The 24,229-nt window shown below is 39.3% G+C and overlaps 1 protein-coding gene across 3 annotated transcripts in view; it reads left to right on the top strand.

Annotated features, from left to right (window-relative positions):
* The window catches only part of BRAF (B-Raf proto-oncogene, serine/threonine kinase), a gene marked incomplete at both ends in the record, with an annotated part of 139,544 nt that overhangs the window by 103,287 nt on the left and 12,028 nt on the right, over positions 1-24,229 (top strand). For all 3 annotated transcript variants that reach the window (XM_084229991.1, XM_084229992.1, XM_084229990.1), the window contains 3 exons: positions 13,776-13,822; positions 14,621-14,739; positions 18,079-18,210. In XM_084229991.1, coding sequence (XP_084086117.1) covers positions 13,776-13,822; positions 14,621-14,739; positions 18,079-18,210 — 298 coding nt within the window. The remainder of the gene's footprint in view (positions 1-13,775; positions 13,823-14,620; positions 14,740-18,078; positions 18,211-24,229) is intronic.

The following is a 24,229-nucleotide window of genomic DNA, read 5'->3' as shown; positions in this document are numbered from 1 at the left end:
GGGGAAATAAAAACCTGATTTATACCATAACATCCTAAAGTCTCAGAAATTGGCAGTACCATGTTTCTCTGGGGGAAGTAGGGCTACATAAATGAAAAGATATGTATGAAAGCATCTCTCAATCCCACCTCCTACTCCTTGCTACTGGTGATTGCCCATTCCTACTCTAGCAGTAGACTGAAATCCACTCTCTGGAAGAGAGAAAAAAAAATCTCTCTGGACTGGAAAAATGGAAATGAATCCTTTACCTGAGACAAGGGGAGTGAGAGGCTACTTACTGAGTGATAAATGCAAAGGTCCCCAGCACTCTTTTCTTTTTTTTTTTTTTTTAATTTTTTTTAAAGATTTATTTATTTATTTATACAAGCACTGGGTACAGTCAGAGGCGCGGAAGGTTGAGAGAATTCACCAGAGCCAGAGCGGAGAGTAGAACAGGCAGAGTGATGAAGTACACTGCTGAGGGGAGCAGCGGGCGGCAGGAGAGGTCTCCGCGCCATGTGGGACCCTCGCCAGCGGCCGGGGATTGAACCAGCGCTGCAGAGGCTGTGGGCAGCTTCGCAACCCAGCGCTCAACCGCTGCGCCACCGGGGAGGCCCCCCAGCACTCTTAATTGCCTCCCAGAATACTAGCAATTGAACTTGGCCCTCCAGGCAGGAGATGAAAGGGTCATCTCTGAAGCATTTTACTAGTGAAGCAGAAAAAAACAAAGATAGTGGGCCTCCCCGGTGGCGCAGCAGTTGAGCGCTGGGTTGCGAAGCTGCCCGCAGCCTCTGCAGCGCAGGTTCGATCCCCGGCTGCTCCCCGGCCACCGGAGGAGGGTCCCACATGGCGCGCAGACCTCTCCTGCCGCCCGCTGCTCCCCTCAGCAGTGTCCTTCGGTCCTTCTGCCTGTTCTGCTCCCCGCTCTGGCTCTGGTGAATTCTCTCACCCTCCCACACTTCTGACTGTACCCAGTGCTTGTATGCATAAATAAATAAATAAATAAATAAATAAATAAATAAATAAATAAATAAATAAATAAATAAATAAATCTTAAAAAAAAAAAAAAACAAAGATAGTAACACCAGGGATTGCATCAGATCAGTGAATCAGGAATTTCAAACAAAAAGGCCTTCTTTGTGCTCCAGGTTCTCCAACAGTGTTCTAGACCTTGTCTGAGTCATAAAGCAGACTACCCCTGGAGCACCAGACACCAAGGGAAAGTCTTGGGGGGAACTGAACTGAGACACCAAAACAAATAGGAAAAAGGGCAAGTATGTATAGCTAGGAGAACCTACCCCTCCCACTTCCAAAAAAAACAAAAAACTATCACTTTCCTCAGAGAAAGAAAAGATTTTCTATCCATGAAACTAGAACAGATGCTTTAGACAGAACATTCAAGTGACAACGAAAAGATGTTGAAATGTTGGTTTTTACATTGGTATGTACTCTAGAAACGACATCTTTTGAGATTATTTAAACTTTTATTTTTTTTTTTATTTAAACTTTTAAATGCTCAAAATATTTAAGGAGTTAAACAATTTCTCAGAATTCTTCTAAGAGGTTCCTCATTAAAAAAATTTTGAAAACTATAGTGCAAAATGCTGTATGGTTTTATATTAGCGCATCTGTTTTGTGAAGCATAACTCAAAAGACATCACAGATTTTTTACAGTCATAAATGTATATAATTATACAAACAATATATAATTAACCTAGTTGTGTTAACGATTCTTGATACAGTGGATACCTCATTTTTCCTAATCTAATGACCGGAACACCATGTTTTCATTACATTTGACTGGACTGTGTTTTTGTTAGAAAATAGTTGAAATCTGTCCTAAGGTTCAGGTTGGTAGCAGATATTAAGTTAAACGGGATGACCTGATTATTCAAGACTTAACGCCTGCTAATGATTTTCAACATTTTATTAAACTTAACTCTTGGCTCTGAGCCACCCATTTCAGCCTCCTGTCTGGATATCCCTTTATGTTTTAATTTTCCCCTGGCTCTTCCCATGGATTAGATAAAACAAGTAGAATTCCTTGCATACCTTACTTTTTCCTGTTTCTTGTTCATCTTGAATACTAATCAAAGTTTCATCTTGAGGACTTTGTTTTGGAATCATCCCCAGCAGTTCTTCCAGGTAGAAGCCTGCTTAGATAATTAACGGCTTCTTAGCGCCCATCCCACCATCCATCCGCTTCTCTTTCCTTCAGTTCCTGGTCCTGCTCTCTGCTCCTTACATGCACAGACGACATTGCTTAATCTCTCGTCATCCTCAGCTATTAGCCCACAGTAACTCCTTTTAATGCTTCTTGTCTGGTCCTTTCTTCCACCAGCATTTCACAAAGGACAGAAAAAGCTAGATGTAGCCAACCAGAAAGTCCATAGACTTTTAAAATAGTAACCTAATTGCTTTTGCAAATTCCTTGTTTCAAAAACAGTCTACCTCCTAAACTGTTTTACAGTTGCTTTGAAATGACCTTTTTTCTACATTCTTAAATGTATTCTCAATGCCTCGTGTATAAAAAGAGTAAGAGCATTCTGATTCGTTGTATAAAGTGCCAGGTTGCAGTCACTTATAAAAGCTTTACAATAAGGATAGTAACACCTATAGCAAATGATTGGTGGGTGATGCCTTTTTCTATGTGGTTCTGTCCTCTTTCGTCAGTGAAAGATCATTTCTCTCTCCTAGATTTACCTGAAGAGAGCAGAGCTGTTCTAATGGTAGATAGTTATGCACACACTCTTATGAATGGGGGTTCATGTAGTATTTTATCATCTTCTCACCTGACAGTCATCAGGTGAGACCTGAGTCATTTAACACAGCCTATGGTGCCAACATATTTCAAGAACGTTACTACTAAATGGTCAGCCCACTATGTCATTTTTATAGCACTTCTAACTTCAGTATATTATTATAGGTAATTTTAACTTTTATTAGAAGAGTTACTTAATGTAACTTTTAGTAAGGCCCATAGAGAAAATTGTAGCCTGTTGTTAACACTCATAGAAGTGTTGTGTTCTGAAAATAAGATAATTAAAGATAATTCTGCATTAAATCCTCACAATTTACTTTTTTAAAATAATGAAGAACATGCTCCCTTTACTCATCAAAAACCTGCTTAAGAGAAAGGATGAACTGAAGCTGAAAAGATGATGAACATGTATTAATAACTGAAAATAATTCTAACTGATCAAAGAATATTTGACTATAGTGACTGATTCTCTGATGGATAAAAGCAGTAATACAAAGGAGGATGCTGACAATCAGAAAAATGCAAACTGAAACAAAGTACTTTTCACCCACTGAGAATGACAATATGCCTGAATTCTAACAAATCAAGATTAGGGGGATTGCTCACCAGGATACTTCTGATATAATCAACCACTCTGAGGTGTTTTGGACATATCTGCTAAAATCAGATATGTCCACCCCCAGGTAACATTAGCTTTTGTTTTAAGAGATGTACATAGGATAAGATGTACTACTAGTGAATATATTAGAGTAAAAAATGGAAACATAAATGTGGAGGACTGGATAAATAAAACATTGGCACATATGTGCAGGAGAGAGTACACAGCAGAAACAAATTAAGTTTATATTTATCAGCTTTAAAATATGTCAAGTGAGAAAAAGCAAGTTCCAGCATGAAGCCACTTAAAATTTCAAAAACAAAGCAGTTTTTCTATTTGAAGGTTTTTTAACTTGATGTATGTTTGCAAACATGTTAAAATAAGAAAAGACTCAATAGTGGTTGTCTCAGGGAATGGCACAATGGGGTCAGGATGACTGCAGCTATCAAGAAGGACTTTGCTTTCTAAAATGGGATAACATTCTAATTGTTTGTCTTTTAATTTAAAAAGAGTACAGTTTTATTTTCACAACATTTGTACAAATATAAACTTTGCAAAAGACAAGAAATGATAGTGTAAAAATTTTAACACAATTGGTTAAAATTATTTTCTTCATTGTTGCAATTTTAAAATTTTCAAAATGAAAGCTGCTCTAAGGAAATAACAAACATTATAGAAAATTCAGATAATGCAAGCATAAATAAGTACCAGTAATCCACCATCAAGAGCTAATTACCATTAATATTAATAGTCTGATGTGTATTGTATATCCTTTAAAAATTCTATATTTTAATACTATGCTCCATGGTGTGTTGTTTAAAAATTGGAATCATATTGGTTTTACCTTCTTTCACTCACTCACTCTTATTTTAGGCATCTTTACTGGCCAATAAGAACTTTTTCCTGACCCCAGTTTTGCTGCATACTAATAATTCTCCCCCTTTTTAAATTGCAATTATGTTCTGGGGGAGAGGGCTTTACATACAGCAATGTATATAGTAATTATAGTATACAGAGTTTCCATTTTATGGTAGTTTAATTCTGGCTTTTTGGTTCAGGGCTTCTCAAATTTATGATGGTGTGACAGCTGCACAAAATCAAATTTAAGCCGCAACTCCTAGCCAGCCACTCCATCAGGAGAATAACCATCCATACTCTACTGTGTACTGTGTTGCCAGTACTTACCTATATTTCCAAGTTACAGTGGATTTATCAGGACGTAACCCTATCTTAAACTGACACTGTACTTACTATAGGCCAGACATTCTGTGTACTTCATACATACTGGCTCATTTAATCCTCAGCAGCCCTGTGTGAGGTAGATCCTTTTATCCCCTTCTCACTAATAAAGAATCTAGAATATAGAAAGGTCAAGTAACTTACCCCAGACACTTTTCCTTAACCTTTAAACCATAATGCTTCTCCAGCTGAATCAGTCCTTTCTACAACTTGAAGTGGGGCCTTGGTGTATAGTGTTAACAGGGCAAACCCAAAAGGAAATAGAATGGCCTGGGCAGGAGTCCTTAATCACACACTTAAAAAAACTTAGAACAACACCCAACTGTAGGCACACGTAGAAAAGTTAATAAAAGTTTTGTTTATAAAGGAAATGAAAAGAGAGGTAACCCAGGGAGGAAAGGAAGAGTAAAGAGGAGATAGAGAGGGGGAAAGAGAGGCTAACTGGTCAGTGCATCCTACTGGTAACACTGTCTGAGATGGGACCCTGAGAACCTACTGAAAGCAGGGAAAACCAAGAGGGTGCAGGCCCACATGTGTTTGGGTTTTATACCAAGCATGGCTCCTTAACTCCACTCTTAGTTCCCAGCAATCTCCCTTCAGAAAGCCAAGAGTCATGGCAGATTCCTGGCATGATGGGATTTGTAATGCTGGGCACCTGGGATCTCTTGACTTTGGCATGGAGGTAGGGTTGGAGTCCATAAAACATCAGTGGATGGAGTTCATTCAGGACATACTCTTCCCCCAATAGGAGAGAATTCATGCTTTCAGAAACAAACCCTTCTCTCTCTAAGACACAGTCCTAACGCCTCTGTTTTTAAACCTTTACTACCTCTTTTCCAAGGTCAGCTGGTGACCTTGCTTGTCATTTCATTCTACCTGTTCTGTTCCGCACTCTGTCTCTGGTGAAACCTCTCATCCTCCGCACCTCTGGCCTGTACCCCAGTTCTTGTGTGTATAAATAAATCTTTTTTAAAAAAGAAAATTAGAAGCGAGCCTCCCTACAGTCTCAACACTGTGAAGCTATCGCCACCCACTGCCACCTGAGTTCCATCCCTGCCTGGGAGCTGACCCACATGGCACAGCAGACCTCTCCTGTCTCACCCGCTGCTTCCCTCAGCAGTGTATTTCAGTCAGTCCCCCCATTCTGCTCCCCACTCTGTCTCTGGTGAATCTGCTCACCCCCCTGCATCTCTGGCCTACACCCCAGCTCTTATATGCATAAATTAAATATATCTTTAAAAAAATAAAATAAAATTTAGGTCAGAATAAGGTGCTCATCTGTTCTTCCAGTGTCCTCACACTTCACCCAGAAGGAAAACCCATGTCCTTACAATAGGTCTTTCTCATTCTGGGGTCACCTTTTCTATTATCTCTCGCAACTCCTCTTTTCCCTCAGGAATATGGGAAGCCCATCCTGCCTTAAGACTCTGCCCTTGCTAGCTGTGTTTCCATTCCATACCTGCAGGACTCTCTCCCTCTCTCCTATCTTTACTCAAAATATCCTTTAAAAAGAGACCTTCCCTACTCTAAAATCACAACTCCCTGTAATCCAGCATTCTCTACCTCCTGCCTGTTTTTTCACTTAAAGTTTGACTTTGTGATATATATTTTGCTTAATCTCTTTTGTCTTCTGTACTAAAATGTTGAAGACTTAGAACAGTTGTTGCTTAACACATAGTGGCTTTCCATAAATATGTGTAGAGTAAATAAGAGAACTCATAATGGTGAACATTATTACCTCCACTTTATAGGTTAAGAATCCAAGAGTAGGGCCCTCTGTGGTGACATAAGGGGTAGAGCACAGCACTGTGAAGCTCTCCGCAGCCTCTGCAGCATGAGTTTGATCCCCAGCGGCCAGGGAGCTGACCCACATGGCACAGCAGACCTCTCCTGTCTCACCCACTGCTCCCCTCAGCAGTGTACTTTAGTCAGTCTGCCTGTTCTTTTTTTTTTTTTTTTGTAAGATTTATTTATTTATTTATACAAGCACTGTGTACAGTCATAAGCGTGGGTGGGTGAGAGGATTCACCAGAGCCAGAGGGGAGAGCAGAGCAGGCAGACTGACGAAGTACACTGCTGAGGGGAGCAGCGGGCAGCATGAGAGGTCTGAGCGCCATGTGGGACCCTCGCCCAGTGGCCGGGGATCGAACCGGCGCTGCAGAGGCTGTGGGCAGCTTCGCAACACAGCGCTCAACTGCTGCACCACGGGGGAGGCCCTCAGTCTGCCTGTTCTGTTCCCCACTCTGTCTCTGGTGAATCCTCTCACCCTCCACACCTCTGGCCTGTACCCCAGTTCTTGTATGCATAAATAAATAAATCTTTAAAAAAAAAAAAAGAGTCCAAGATAATAAGAGATTGTATCATTTACCCAAGGCTATATGGCTGGAAGTAACAAGTTAGAATTCAAACTCAAATCTGCTCAAAAACCCCAAGCCCCTGAAAAACACACACAAAAGACCCGTACCCTTTCCTTTGTACTGTCTCTCTCATGAATCTTCTTGGCCCTGTTTTCCCATCAACATAACTGAAATTGCCTTTTGCCTGCTTCACCGAAAAAAAAAAGGGGGGGGGGAGTATGAAACCAAAGGATGTAAAATATTCTGAAAACTTTAATATGCTTGTACCCATGTACCAAAGGGTAGTTAGTAATTCTGTCTTAAAGACATCTTGTAGCTTTTGCTTTTAGTCTTTGAACCACTTCAAACTTGATTTTTTGTGTCTGGATTAGGTGAGGGTTTGGGTTTTTGTTGTTTTTCCATATGGGTAACCAGTAGCTCCAGCAATATTTGTTGAAAATACTTTTCCTTTCCCCCATTGAATTACTTTGCTTTTATAAACAAATATAGTTCTAATTTTATGTATTTGTACTTGTGTGTTTGAAATGAAATTTTTAAAAAGAGAAGAACATGGCTTATGATATTCCATGTTTATAATTATCTCATTTATTCTATTTGGACCTTCTGCTTAGAAGCTATGGTGGGATTATCTTCCAAAAGGGTGTTTTGCTCTCTCTGATGCATCTATGAAACAAAAGAAATACCATTTCCATGGATTACAATACTCAATATTAAGATATCAAGTCTTCACAGATTAATCTATAGATTCAGTGCAATCCCAACCAAAATCTCAGCAGGCTTTTTTGTAAAAATTGACAAGCTATTCCTAAAATGTATACATTGACTAGAATAGGCTAGAATAATCAAGATAAATTGAAGGGCTTCTATAGTGAGATTTCAAAATTTGCTATAAAGTCAGTAATCATGGTAGTGTGATATTGGTATAAGAATAAACAAACAAGTCAACAAAACAAAATAGGAAGCTTAGAAACAGATTGCTATGTATGTGTATGTTTAGGTTATTTTTTTACTAAGTTGCTAAAGCATCTTACTAAGAGATACTTTAGTAAATTGAATGCTAAAACATCTTAGTAAGAAGAGAATAGGATAGTCCCTTCAGCAAATGTTATAAAGCTAAATACCAATATGGGGGAAAAAGTAAACATTAACCTTTACCTAACATAAGACATAAATATTAGCTCAAAATAGATCAAAGAGATCTGACTAAAATCTAAAACTTTAGAATAAACATAGGAGGAAATCTTTGTGGCATGAAAATAGTCAAAAGATTTCTTAGGACATAAAAAGTACGGGTCATAAAAGAAAAAATAATAAATAATAAAAAATAATAAATTGGACTTAATTCAAATTCAAAACTTATGCTTTTAGAAAGACATTTAAGAAAATAAAAGGATAAGCCCCAGATTTGGAGAAAGTGTTTACAATACACAGCTAATGAAAGATATTAAACACATATCAAAAAACTCTTACAACTCAGTAATGAGACAAGCTATGGATGAAAAAAAAATGGGTAAAAGATATGAATACTTTATTAAAGAAGATATATGAATGGCAAATTAGCAAAGAAGATATATGAATAGCAAATTAGCACATGCAAAGATCCTTAGTATCATTCGATGTTCGGGAAAGGCAAATTAAAACTGGGACATTGCTCACTATATACACACCCTTGAGAATGCTAGTGATCAATACCAGCAGTATAAAGTATTGGCAAGAATGCAAAGCAACTACAGTCCTTACACATTGCTGGTGAGGATTTTAAATGCTACAACCACTTTGACAGTTTTTGTTTTTTTTAAGATTTATTTATTTATACAAGAGCCGGGGTACAGGCCAGATGTGTGGGAGGGTGAGAGGATTCACCAGAGACAGAGCAGGGAACAGAACAGGCAAACTGACAAAATACACTGCTGAGGGGAGCAGTGAGCGAGACAGGAAAAGTCTGCTGTGCTGTGTGGGTATCTCCCTGGCCAGCTGGGATCAAACCTGTGCTGCAGAGCCTGCAGACAGCTTCACAGTGCGGCACTCAACCCTCTGTGCCTGCGGGGAGGCCCACTTTGATAGTTTCTTTTAAAGATAAAATTGCCGTATGAGAATCTCTATCCTACCTTGTTACCAAAACATATAAAAACATAAATCAGAAATAAAGACATGTACATGAATGTTTATAGTCTCTTATTCATAATTGCAAAAAAAAAAAAAAAAGGAACAACCCAAATGTCCAGCAAGTAAATGGATAAAATATTGTATGTGACCAATTTGTGAATCTCAGAATCATTATTCTGAGCAAAGGAAGCTGTATGATTCTGTCTATATGAAATTCAAGGAAAGATAAAACAACTCTCTATTGACGGAAATCATTATCAATGATTGCCTGGGCCTAGGGTAGTGTTATTAATTGTAGAACTAGATGAAGGAACTTTGGAGTAATGAAACTCATTATATTGACTGTGATTGGTCATTACACAAGAATGTGTATTTGTTGAAACTCTAAATTGTAGATTGAAAATGGTTGCATTTTGTGTTATATGCAAATTATTGCTCAATAAATTTGAGTTTTTAAAAGCAAGGAAAACTGAAAAATCTAAGTGAAAATAGAGTTTAGGCCACTATGGGGCAAAACTAAAAAATGTATAAAATCTGGGATTTTTTAAAGTGATGAAGGATTATTGATGACACATGAGTAGCAGAGTGTCATTCTCTTCAGTCTTGCTCACTTTCCACCTTGTGATAACAACAGGGAGCAGGGAACATAATAGTAGAATGGAGATTAAAATTTGAAGCTGTGTTTGAATAAAATAGCATCTTGTCACCACTGTTATGCCTATCAGTGTCTGCTTAATTGTCCATAGGCATCTGAGGAGATTCAACTTGCTGAAGTCTGATGAACTTTTGTGGAATTGTGCAGTACTAGGTAAATGAGAACTGAAATGCTAGTGTTGTCATAAGCTTGTTCCTTGGTTTTAGGAAAGTTGAAAATAGTTAAGTGAGACACTGAGAGGTAAATTGACTGGTAAGTCAGGCAAATGGCATAGCTATAGTATTTGAATTTCAGCAAGATATTTGAATGATATCTCTCATGATCTTGAGGGTAAGGTCAAGAAATAAGCAAGATAGAATTTAACTAGGTTCATACTGTATTAATGATTATATGTAGTGCTATCAAACTGTAAGTCAGCGTTTCTGTCCTCGTTCTTCTGTTGAAGAATCCTAAATGGGGCCATTATTAGCATGCTGATCTTTTTTTTTTTTTTTTTAAAGAGGCATGTGTTTTTATTTATTTATTCGTTTGTTTTGTTTATACATGCACTGGGTACAGTCAGAAGCGCAGGAGGGTGAGAGAATTCACCAGAGCCAGAGCAGGGAGCAGAGCAGGCAGAAGGACCGAAGTACACTGCTGAGGGGAGCAGCGGGTGGCAGGAGAGGTCTGCGCGCCATGTGGGACCCTCCTCCGGTGGCCGGGGAGCAGCCGGGGATCGAACCTGCACCTCAGAGACTGCGGGCAGCTTCGCAACCCAGCGCTCAACCGCCGCGCCACCGGGGAGGCCCTAGCATGCCGATCTTAAAAAGCTTTTTAGTGGGGGCCTCCATGGTGGCACAAGGGATTAAGCACCGCCCTATGAAGCAATCCACAGCCTCTGCAGCACAAGTTCGATCCCTGGCCGGCCAGGGAGCAACCCACATGGTGCAGCAGACCTCTCCTGTCTTGCCCGCTGCTCCCCTCAGCAGTGTACTTCAGTCAGTCTGCCTGTTCTGTTCCCCGCTCTGTCTCTGATGGATCCTCTCACCCCCTGCATCTCTGGCCTATACCCTAGCTCTTGTATGCATAAATAAATAAAAGCTTTTTAGTGGAAACTAAAATGTTTATTAGTTTAAATTATAAGCCATGTCTACAAAATATAAAATCTTATTTCCAAAAAGAGAAGTACACAAATGTAGAATGGATAGAATATTTGTATAGACAGTGCATGATGAAAAACCCTCTGGAGTTATAGCTGAACATAACTGTAATGGACTCAGTGGCATGACTGCAGCTGCCAGGCTAATCACAGTAATGACTAATTTGGTAATTTTTTTTTTTTTTTTACAAACCCCCCCATAGAAAGATAAAGATGCACATCACTGGCTTGTGTTGATCAGATCAAACCTAGGGCGTAAGATTTACTTTGAGGGGCCTCCCTGGTGGCACAAGGGATTAAGTCTCAGTGCTATCAAGCTGTCACCAGCCAAACTGCAGCATGAGTTCAATCCCTGGCCAGGGAGGTGACTCACATGGTGCAGTAGACCTCTCCTGTTTTGCCTGCTGCTCCCCTCAACAGTGTATTTCAGTAGATCGCCTGTTCTGTCTGTGTACCTTTGGCCTACACCCTAGCTCTTGTATGCATAAATAAATAAAATAATTCTTGAAAAAAAATTTACTTTGAGGACATCATATTATGCTCTAGAAAGAATGTTGAAAAGCTAAATCTTGGAAAGAACTTGAAATGAGAATAAATTTAATCAGATGATTTCCTAGCTTTAAAATTAAGTAATTCTGTAAGTGGACATTTCTTCTTAAGGAGAAAAAAACCTATCAAGAGGCTGTGATATTCATTTAGTTTATAACATGTTTATTATTTCCTGGTTCTTTTACAAACCTGTAATCTCCCCATAACATTTTAGAAAGATAAGAGGGAGGTGCCAATTTAATTGTTCTAAATATTGGGTAAACACCTATTTCATTTGTAGCAAAACAAAGTTGATTTATTCTTGTTCTTTTCCCTATCCTCAACAAGTTATGTGTTTGACATCCTCCATTATAACTGGTTGGTACTTATGAAATTATTTTAATATCAGCCTATTTAGAATTATTTAGGGTAGTAATTACTCTGGAGCATGTTATGTAAGAATTGGGGTATGATATTCATCCAGCTGGGGGATTTGAACCCCATACCTTTCCAACCTTCTGTTATACAGACTTGGATTTTTACTCTTTTGCTACTTTTACTACAGACAGAGGGAATTATGAAATGAAATAGAAAAGAAGGCTGTAAACAGTAAAAGATGATATGGTGGCAGTGTCTTAAGTTGCATCTATAAGCAATTATGGTCTGTAAGAGATCGATGCTATTCAGTTTCTCCAGGGTTGTATCACTACCTCAGAATTATATATATATCTTGTTAATTATCATACATTCCTAGTCAGAAATTTTCTCTCGCTAACCTTCCTGTTACAGTTCTATCTACTTTATTCTTTCTAACAAATTTGTTGAAAAGATTGACACCATGGGCCTCCCCGGTGGCGCAGAGGTTGAGCGCTGGGCTGCGAATCTGCCTGCAGCCTCTTCAGTGCCTGCCGGTTCGATCCCCGGCCGCCTGTGAGGGTCCCACATGGCCCGCAGACCCCTCCTCCTGCGCACGCTGCTCCCCTCAGCAGTGTATTTCAGTCAATCTGCCTGTTCTGTTCCCTGCTTTGTCTCTGGTGAATCCTCGCACCCTCCCGTGCTTCTAACTGTACCCAGTGCTTGTATAAATAAAATAAATAAATCTTTAAAAAGAAAAAAAAAGATTGACACCATCCATCAAGAATACTTTTACCTTCCCTTATAACTTTGTCATGTCTCCATATTTTTATGTTTGCCACCCATTTTTTGCTGTTGTGCTGTTATTTTTCATTTCAAAGGGGACAGAACCTCTTTTTAAAAAAGAGGCACCTTTTTTTTCTGTGTACCGGAACACTGTGTGTGTACCTTCTCTGTGTACCAGATCACTAACTGAAGCACTAAGCTCCACCACCAGCATCATCACCACTTACCACCCTTTCTTCCTAATGAAGACAAGGTCTCTCCATCTTGAAAAAGCTTTTGATTGAGATCAAAAGTTGAGAAAAAGTTCCCCGTCTTACCTTTCTATGTCACTGCAGAACTTTTCAAGCAAATAGGGCCTATACTTGACAACACATTTTCTTTTAGAGGAAGAATGATAGTCAAATTTCAGAAGTGTCATACCTTTTCTCTCCAAAATTAAATGAAGGAAAGTAACCTTAACTAGAACAGCATGTCCATGTATCCCATTGTAGTTGAGTCAATGGACAATATTGCTTACCACATGCCAGGCACTGTACTAGGCACTGGGGATAACTGGAAATAAACTAGACACAGCCCTTCCCCTCACTTCTTTAGAAGCAGCACGAATGATTTAAACTTCTCCACTTTAAAATTGATTCACTGTGGCCATTATAGAGGAAGTTTGTTCCTCAATAGTTTAAATAACTTAAGAATATATTTTCCCTAAAAATAATCTTACTTTATCCACCAAACTTCCATATGCAAGTGGAGTTTACATTCTAAATAGGAAATGAACATAGGCATGTGGGGAAAACAATACATGAATCAAGCTATTTTACAATAACGAAGCTGAACAGTGAAGGATAACTTTCAGCTGAGTTACTCAGATTTAATGTTCAATCTTAAAGTATAGCTATGAATAGACAAAGAACAGAATGAAAGCTAATTACTGTGGTGTAGGCTTGGGAGGGGAGCATTGATCTCAGGTGGGATTAAATATCAAGGTATATTTAAAGGACAGATAAATAGGCTTGACTGAAATGAAAGGTTTGTATTGGTAAATAGTAAAAGATAAAGTCTTTTAATAAAAAGATTTGATTGTACATTAATGTGTTCCTATAATCCTAAATTCATTTATAGCCTATTTTAATATTATGTAAAGGCTTTATCACAATGTGCAGTTTACAATTGTATCATGATTCTAAATAAGTTTATTTATACCCCTAAATATGTTCTATGGATTTCAAGGCCAGTCTTTAGTCTTACTCAGGTTAAAATGATGTTTTGTTTTTCAGTTACTTACACGCCAAGTCAATCATCCACAGAGACCTCAAGAGTAATAGTATCCTTCCTGAAATTTGTCTGCGAAGTTTGAAAACATCCTGACTTTTCTTCTGCATTTTGTCTTCACATTGTGTAAAAACACTTTTCGTGCTAAATTCGATATGCTATAAACAGAATTTATACATGGGTTTGCATGAGAACATAGTAGAGCAAGGTACTACAACCTGCCTTGGGTTTCTGAATGATTAACATTGCCAAAATATCTATCAAGTCCTTATGATAGCAGGACAGTTTTTGATTATTTATGCTCTTTCAGCTATAAAACAATAGTGTTGTAAATCAGCATTACTTCAATAAATGATTTTTTAAAAACTGATAGTTTCGTAGCTATCTACTAACTTAATTCAGCCCTCCGAATTTGCTCTCCCTAGTTGAGATACAATTGAAAGCTCCAAAGTACATAACAGTGAGGTGAGAAAAGCAGCTTTACTTTTCCCTAAGTCTGGATTAAGATCCTGTCTTCACTTTCTTGATTGCCCTGAGGGGCCTTCACAGCTTCCCCCACATGTAAAATCAGCCAGCACAGTTTTGGGGTCTCCCATAAAGGGAAAGCCTCTCACCTCATCCTGCCACATTTCAAGCCCCCAAAACTCTTAAATGTAGATCATATAGGCCCTACAGAATTAATTTTTGAACAGGTTTATTAATTTTAAGAGGAGTTACAAAATACTATACCTTTTTAAAGAATAGCATATTTCAGAATTAGAGAAATTAGATCTCTACCTAAAACTTTCATAATGCTTGCTCTGATAGGAAAAGGAGAGCTATTATTTTCCTTTACTTAACTACACCTCAGATATTTTTCTTCATGAAGACCTCACAGTAAAAATAGGTGATTTTGGTCTAGCCACAGTGAAATCTCGGTGGAGTGGGTCCCATCAGTTTGAACAGTTGTCTGGATCCATTTTGTGGATGGTAAGAATTGAGGCTATTTTTCCATTAATTAAACTTTTGGTCCCTGATAATGCTGCTTAGTTATTAGAAAGTAATTAAAGGTTTCAACTGCAGTATTTTCATCATTCCCAGTATTCACCAAAACCAATGTTAATCTCTATGTAAATAGATGTTAGTTAATGTTTTTCTTTATCTTTAAAAATAAAATTATGAAAGCAGTTTAAAACAGATATGTATGTTATCGACACTGTTTAAATTTTGTTCCAAATTTTCTCTTTGAGATATTTTGTGTTCAAAACAGTCTGTGCTCCCTGTTTTCAAAAGAAAAGGATGCAATTTAAGCAGGCATGATCTGCCACCATTAATATTTTGCCAAGAGAACTACTTTTAAGAGAAGAACCATTTCACAATCTTCTTTAAGCCTAGACTGGAAGGTTGCTTCCTGTAGACCAGAGAGAACTGTGCTTCTGGGGCAGCTGAGCGAGGAAAGACAAAAGAGGAAAAAGACAGAGACGGTGGATTACACTGTCAGCCTTGTGCTGGCCTGGACAGCTCTTTCTCTTTATTCCTATTTCTATTTTGTGAAAAGGAAGAAAGAGACATTCTAGAACAGGGAACTCAAACTCCTGTATAGTTGCTGCAGTAGGCTGTGAAAAGGACAGTCTGTAAGCCAGCAGTTCTCAACCGCATCCCCACCACCCTCACGGCAGTTCCCCAAGGTTGGCCCTGAGACCAGATTTTCTTCACATCCTTCAGACAGAATAATGCATCCCAACCAGTCGGATGCCAAAGCAAACAGGTACTGCTGGGTTAGCTGGTGCTGGGAACCCTGTCAGTCAAAGAAAATCTTAGTACTATCCTCCTCACCAGATGTGTCTTTTAAAAATGGATGATTGGAGTAACATCAGTGGTTATTTTGTTATTTAACAAATATTTTGACAGTTTCTCAGTTAAGTTTTAATATGATAAATATCCACAGATACAATCCATATAAAAGTTCCTTGGGTTCCCTCAGTTATTTTTAAGACTAAAGAGTCCTGAGGCCAAAAGTTTGAGAGCTGCTGCTCAATGCCGGATATGGGATTTCCCAACTACTAGTACACTTTTAACTGTAACTACCTGAATCTGCACTGAGACTCTCCAGACACCCACTGGAAACAGAAGCTGCAGAGACTTTTCAAGTTGCATTTGCCTGATCTCCTTGGCTCTATGTAGCCTTTCTGGAGAAGGGAATTCTGAGGTGGAATTCTGAGACAAAACAAGCCTAGTTAGGTTAAATTTGGCTGTAAGGTAACAACAAATGAATCAGAGCACATAGCAAGGTGGAGGCTGCATTCTGGTGCTGGTGCTTGACTCTTGACCTGCACCTTTCAGCCTCCCCCTCAGCCCCCCAACCCCCCAACCCCCCTTCCTTCCATCTATAATGTTGGGTTGGACTAGTGGGTTGCTACTTCATTTCTAAATATATATTTAACTTTTAAGAATTATAAGCAAGACTTTGCTAAATAAGAATTATAATCTGGATCTCAGCAACTTTTAAGGCAAGAAGGCACTATATCCTAAAGAGAGGGTAAGACAAATTTTAAATGCTGAATTTGTAAAACCTAAATTACAAAGCAACAATTGAGACATGTTTTAAAGGTGTGTTTATTTTAACGTGGGGGAGAAAGACTCAGGCAAGTTTTTGTCTTAAACAAAAACAAACCTTTTTGTGTTAGTAGATTATTACACATGAAGTTTCTTATTTTCTTCTAATTTCTTTTTTGTTGATATCTGGGTGGGCAGGATCATTCTTTATTCCACCAAGACAATAGCCAATGGATGGCTCAATTGCTAAATAAATCTTTCAGAAACAAACATGCATAGACTAGGGGAGGGAAGTGTTTGGTCAGAACTAGCAGTACAATTTCTCTGATTATAATATCTTCTCAACCTCATTTATGTCTTAAAAGAGAAACCTTTGTGTGAAAATTTTATAAATCAGTTAACTGAGGATCAGTCGTGCATTTCTTGTAAATAGATGACATACAACTTCATGAAACAACAATGAGCTAAAGCTAAAATTTAAAAAGACAATTCTTCAACTGATTTATTAATCTGTCCCTCACAAAAATTGTGTCCATAATTTGAAAATTATGTCTGTATCATACCAGCCTCTCAATATTTGACTTGTTCATGACATCACAGTTGTATGTAGTTTACTTTATACTGTGTTAATAAAAGTAGTTGTCAGCAAAATGTATGACAAAAGCAAGTAGGAACAGCCTTCTCCACCTCTCTCCTTTCACTCATCCAGATCTCACACATCTTTCATCAATGCTTCTCTACCTTGGTTTGACATTAAGATCACCAAGGGAGCTTTAAACACTAGCTATGCTCGGACCCTATACCCAGATGCCGATGTTAGATTATTGCACTTGAATGTGGTCTGGAAGTTGAGAGGGTTGACCACAGGTGATTCTGGTTTGCAGCTACAGCTGAGCACCTCACTGGCCTTCCCTGGTATAAGCCTGACCTTCCTTCCTCTGACCAGCAGCCAGAATGTTGTTTCAGATTTTTCAGCTGTTTTTGCAGTAAATCCTTTTGGTATCAAACGACTGCTATCACAAAGTTTGTATTAATATGCTGCAATTTTTCTAATTCCTTCCAAATGAAAGAGTATACAAGATGCAAGGTTAAAGAAGGAATCTTTTATGCTAATATTTAACCAGACATTTATTGTATTTCATGTAAGCAGTAAGAAGTCTAGTTGTGACTAAGATGTTTAAAATCAGCCACAAGATTCCTGTGCCACTTCTATTCAATCTACCTGTTGTCTGTTGCTGTTGTTAATAAGGCATCCTTGGCATGTTTCTAACACTTTTGGAGACAAGAAAGGAATTAGAGTTTATCAGTATTGGAATGTTACCATTGTTGTCTACAGTGCCCTGAGATGAGACTCATTTGTCCCAGTGGAAAGAACCTGAATTCTAGGGCAGGTACCATGTTACCCAAACATTTATAAACACAGGTCTAGTGTCTCTACACTGACTTGGAAATGGGAAGTCGGAATGGATTCTTGATAGAATAAATCAATGATAAAATTCTGTGCAGAAAGGTGGCTGGTAAATTATCAAGTCTAAATAACACATTATGGAATCTTAGCTAATACTGCATCTTAAAGAGTTTACAGAGAATTTTTTTTGTCTTTATCTTGCTGAGTTTTATTACTTTGAACATTAGTGAGAGAATTGATATTTTTTAATTGCTAGATAGATAATTTGACAACATTGTTCTGGAAATTATAATAGTTTGCTTTCCAACCTTTATCATTTGAAGTGAAGAATAAACTAGAATATTTTTCTTTTTATGTTCTAACAGGCACCAGAAGTAATCAGAATGCAAGACAAAAACCCATATAGCTTTCAGTCGGATGTGTATGCTTTTGGGATTGTTCTGTATGAACTGATGACTGGACAGTTACCTTACTCAAACATCAACAACAGGGACCAGGTAAATATTTACCAGCTCTTGGGGTTTATTTTACTATATGTATAGTCTCCAATAGTAGAAAAGAAGTGTTGAGCCCTGGGTGAGCGTGCAGGGTTCATCTCTTGATCTTTGTTACCAGCTTTATAAATCATATATTTACTTTTGGCAATAATAACAAGGCCTTGGGGTATTCTTAAGTGCTGTAATGAAGTGAAGTTCCTGCTCTTCTGACTAGAAACCAGAGTTCCAGTGATGGGTATTCCTCTCGTTTCCTGGCCCATAGCGCAGTTAGAAGACTCAGCTCTGCCACTGCTGCATCTGGGCGGTGTGCCTTCCCTGTCACCCCCTGTGCTGTCAAGCACGTGCTTGGCCGTGAACTCCTTCCTCTCAGAGTCTTCTAAAATCAGTTAGACTTCTTGGTGTTTGGTTTTTTTACTAGGTAAATGAAAGGACTGTTACATCATGCTTTCACTGTTTTATGAAGAGAATTCTGAGAAGGGACTATTTCTCTCTCCCTAGTTTCCTATACCTTACCTTCCCAAAAACTGCCAGTGTAGCCTTTTGCAGCCTTTTGCTTTTTTACCCTGACCACATTAAATTCATGTAGGCTTTTAAAACTGACCCCAAATATGAATTGCCTTCACTAAAATTACCTAATATACCCAAACATTTTTTTTAAAGATTTATTTATTCATACATACAAGAACCAGGGTACAGACCAGATGTGCAGGAGGGTGAGCGGATTCACCAGAAACAGAGCGGGGAACAGAACAGGCAGACTGACTGAAATACACTGCTGAGGGGAGCAGCAGGCAAGACAGGAGAGGTCTGTCACACCATGTGGGATTCTTGCCAGCTGGCTGGGATCGAATCCATGCTGTAGAGGCTGCGGACAGCTTCACAGCGCTGAGCTCAACCACCTGCACTACCAGGGGAGGCCATACCCAACATTTTTTAATTAATAGAAATTAATGAATTGTATATCAGGGTAACATCCATTTATCAACAAGTAAGTTTATTTCAGTAAAAGAATACAATTACAGAATGAAAACAACAATTAGCTCCAAAATATGGGTAAAAGCATCCCAAATTTCGCACTCATCCACTTTGTGGCATTTTAGGTGCTTTGTCCTCCATGGGAGTATATTAAGTGATGTGGCAGGGGGCTTACTCTCCACGAGAGAAGTGAGAGAGTGACCAACAGAAGGGTAAGGTTTTACTAGTTCATTCTTTCTAGTAGTATAGTTAGAACTTTCTGGTATTTTCCAGTTTGAAACCAAGTTAAGTACTGATGAAGAAGGAAGGAGATCAAGAATGATAAGCTCTGGGCGCGCAGACCTTTCCTGCCGCCCGCTGCTCCGCGCAGACCTTTCCTGCCGCCCGCTGCTCCCCTCAGCAGTGTGCTTCGGTCCTTCTGCCTGCTCTGCTCCCCGCTCTGGTTCTGGTGGATTCTCTCACCCTCCCGCGCTTCTGACTGTACCCAGTGCTTGCATAAATAAATAAATAAATCTTAAAAAAAAAAAAAAGGTTTAAAAAAAAAAAAAGAATGATAAGCTCTGCCCATTATCTTCATTATATTTCATTACCTTTTAGTCAGCTTAGTGTGATGTTATGGTGGACCTTGGACTCACCACCAGCTTACCTCTTAGAAGAGCTTTTCTTTAATTTTTTAAATTTCTTTAATTTCTCTTTTTTAATTATAAAAATAGGAATTTGGATTAAATAACGTCTTCCAGTTATAAAATCATATTATTTCCCGAAACAGGTCTCTTGGCTCCTTGAGGGATGACCATCCCGATATGTTCTACATGCTTTTACTTACCCAGATGTTAAGAGTCTGAGAAATTACTTTGTCTTTCTTCCTCCCTCTTTATCATTACATCTTACTCCCCTGTTGCCCTATTTTTCTTCCTTCAGCACCTCCTCTCTACTAACTTGGGATTAAATGTGCTCATTTAAGCAAGGTGTATTGACTCTACCCCCATGACTTTCTTTTCTTAGAGCAGAAGGACTATGTTGCCTTATAAGAAAATAAGATAATAAATCTGTTATTTCAAGTGTATTCCAGTTATTGCTTTATAACAAACCACTCAATGCATAGTAGCTTAAGCAAATTAGGAGACTATATAACCTAGGTTGTTGTCAGTGAAAAAGGCTTATCCTTATTTCACATGGTATTGACTGAGAATACTTCACTGAGTTTTAAAGGATCTACTTCTAAAATGGCTCATTCACTTTCCTGACAAGGTGGTGTACTCTCTGTCTTCTGGAAGCTCAGTCAGGGTCTCCATTCTTCTCCACATGGACTTTCTGTGAGGACCTTTTCACAGGTTGCTTGATCTTTCTCATAGTCTGATAGCTTGTTCTGAGCACAAGTTCTCAGGAGACACGAAATAAGTATCAGTGTCTTATCAACAGGCAAATTATGTTTAAGTTTTTTGAAAGTTGACATGTGCAAGGCGCTGTGGCATATAGAGGGATACAAAAATGAATACAACACTGACTGTGCTCTTACTGGGGTTTACAGTTCTAGTGAGGCAGTGCAGGGTGCCATTGAGGAGAGCTGACGTGCTTCTGTACACAGAGGACTGAATGAAGGAGTGGAGGGAGACACCAGGAGCACTGAGTCTGATTTGGGAACGTCAATAACCCACCCCAGAATTTCAGATCGAGCTACTGATTTTTGTAGTACTGCTACTGGAATTTTCTGTGCACAAATTAAATCCAGGAAAGACTTCCATTTTCCTTCTTGCTGCTTCTTCATCAGTCAGCCCTCCCTTATTGATGGTACCTGCTATGTATTCTGTGGGAAATATAGAAGTATAAAAGCGTTAGCTTTGATTTTTTTTTTTCTCAATTCCTCTTGAAAGAATTTTTTTTTAAAGATTTATTTATTATGTATATAAGAGCTGGGGTACAGGCCAGAGATGCAGGAGGGGAGAGGATCCAACAGAGACAGAGTAGGGAACAGAACAGGCAGAGTGACTGAAACACACTGCTGAGGGGAGCACTGGGCGAGACAGGAGAGGTCAGCTGCGCCATGTGGGTTTTTCCCTGGCCTGCTGGGGATCAAACCCATGCTGCAGAGGTTGTGGATTGCTTCATAGTGCTGTGCTTAATCCCTTGTGCCACCAGGGAGGCCCCCCTCTTGAAAGAATTTTTAAGAACTGGATACTTCCTTGTACACTTTCTAGTTGACATCTAAAAATTTTTATCTTAAGTTTAAATAAGTTGCAAAGAACGTAATTTCTAGTCTATTAATATTTTAAAACAAAGCTGATATATATGCTATGCATTATTTTAAATGTAGCCAATAAAATTTAAAAATCATACTGATTGATGCCTACTGTCCCTTGTTTAGAAAATAATAAAACCTCTTCATTAGTTTTTGAAACTTTTTTACGTGAATCTTTTTCTCTTTCAACTCTTTGTATTCTTCTTACCCCACAGATTTTTTTCCTAATATGACACATTTTTAGGCTTTAAAGCCTTTTATTCATCATTCTTCAACAAAAAAGTGTTTAAATTTACAATTAAAGTTTTTTCCTACTACTTTAGGACCTGAATGTTAATTTTTGAAGTTCTTAATTATGCTATTGTTAATAATTATATATTAAAAACATGTAACTGATGAAAATAACCAAAATGTTGATGTACAGAAAGATATAAGGTCAGATTGATTGGAAATATGTACATTAATGAACATGGGGCTTTTTTTTAACCTTCATTCACTCATATATCTGTGGATATATATGACCATTAATGTGATGACCTAGGACTTAGCACTGATCATTTTCCTTGCTTTGTTTTTAAGGAACTAAGTATTGAGACATGTTCAAGCTAGAAAATGGAAAGTCAGAAGTTCTATTATAGCCATATGAAGAGTTCAGTTGTTCCCAAGATCACACTCACATTCAGTAATTCATTACATCTTTCAGAACTTGCTATAAGTTCTTATATTCACAGTTACAGTTTATTACAACAGAGGGGCACAGTAATCACCTATGATTAAAATCAACCAAGGAAAGAGACACCTATGGCTGACGCCATGGCAGTTCCAGTTGGAGGTTCCAGTTGCCCTCTCCCAGTGGAATTATAGACAACACTGCATTCTCCTGCCAGCAGTGTGTGACAAGGCCCACCTAGGATTGCCACCAGGAAACTCACTCAAGTCGTGGGGCCCAGTGTTTTTATTGGGGCTCCATCACATAGATAAAATTGATCACCTCTGTGACTGACCTTAGGGTTCATCCCCTCCAGCCGTACTGTTACACATGACTCAGAGCCATCCCTATACATCACATTGATGGCATAGACTCCCTGGCATGACCCAGTGCCTCCAAGTAAATGAAGACACTTAGAAGGCCTTGGGATTACCTCCAAGGAGCCAAAAGCCAACCTCTCTGTGGGCCATAGACCATATCACTCAGTTACTTGAACTCATTTCTATACATACCAAGACTTACATAATAACTTGCCATTAAAAAGTATTTTGACGGGGCCTCCCTGGTGGCGCAAGAGGTTAAGACACAACCTATAAAGCTCTCTGTAGCCACTGCAGTGCAAGTTCAGTCTCCGGCCTGGGAGCTACCCACATGGTGCTGTAGACCTCTCCTGTCTCGCCTGCTGCTCCCTTCAGCAGTGTACTTTAGTCAGTCCTCCTGTTCTGTTCCCCACTCTGTTTCAAAAAAAGTATTTTGGGGCCTCCCTTGCGCAAGGCGTTAAGACGCAACCTATGAAGTTGTCTGCAGCCACTGCAGCATGAGTTCGATCCCTGGCCAGGGAACTACCCATATGGCACAGCAGACCTCTCCTAACTTGCCTGCTGCTCCCCTCAGCAGTATATTTCAGTCAATCTGCCTGTTCTGTTTCCCACTCTGTCTTGGTGAATCCTCTTACCTCACACCTCTGGCCTGTACCCCAGTTCTTGTATACATAAATAAATATTTTAAAAAAAAAGAGTATTTTAACAATTAGTGCTGACAACCTTACTGAAAGTTAAGAATCAGAAACAGGGGCCTCCCTGGTGGCACAGGGGTTAAGTCTCAGTGCTATCAAGCTGTCACCAGCCACTGCAGCCTGAGTTTCCAGGGAGCTGACCCACATGGCCTAGCAGACCTCTTCTGTCTTGCCCACTGCTCCCTTCAGCAGTGTATTTCAGTAGATCCACCAGTCTCTGGTGAGTCCTCTTACGCCCCGCCCCCCCGTACCTCTGACCTACACCCCAGTTCTTTTATGCATAAATAAATTAATCTTTTTTAAAAAAAGATTCAGAAACAAACTCTGCAAAGGAATCCATTTCCCATTCCCTAGAGCCCAGATAGATGCCAGTATTTGGGAGTATGTGGTCGCCGAGCAGTTTTAACCCTGGAGCAGTGCAAACTATCTTTGGATTCCGTGTGGGTACAAATTCTGCCTTTTGCAAAGAGGGAGAAAGGCAGTTTTTAAAAGGAAGGTGGAGGGCCTCCCTGGTGGCGCAGCGGTTGAGTGCTGGGTTGCGAAGCTGCCCACAGCCTCTGCAGCGCTGGTGCTGCTCCCCGGTTGCTCCCCGGCTGCTCCCCGGCCACCGGAGGAGGGTCCCACATGGCGTGTAGACCTCTCCTGCTGCCCGCTGCTCCCCTCAGCAGTGTACTTTTGGTCCTTCTTCCTGCTCTGCTCCCCGTTCTGGCTCTGGTGAATTCTCTCACCCTCCCGCACTTCTGACTGTACCCAGTTCTTGTATAAACAAACAAACAAACAAATAAATAAAATACATGCCTCTTTAAAAAATAAATAAATAAAATAAATTCACAAAAAAAATAAAAATAAAAATAAAAGGAAGGTGGAAAAGGAGGATGATTCTTCCATCTCCACCTTTATGGTGCCCTGGCAAATGAGCTTATGCTAAGCAAGGGTTGTTACACCACTGAAAAGGAAAAAACCATAAAGTGAGGTATCAAACTTGATTGTTCCTATTGATCAGCTTGGCCTTATGACAAAGGTCTCCTACTGGCTCCCTCCACCTGAGCCTCTAGTCTGTGCCTGCTGGACCTGTTCGCTC

This window comes from Talpa europaea (assembly GCF_964194135.1).
Source record: "Talpa europaea genome assembly, chromosome: 3".
Classification (NCBI taxonomy): domain Eukaryota; kingdom Metazoa; phylum Chordata; class Mammalia; order Eulipotyphla; family Talpidae; genus Talpa; species Talpa europaea.
The sequence above is the reverse complement of the archived record's forward strand: the minus strand, read 5'-3'. Positions and strand labels throughout refer to the sequence as shown.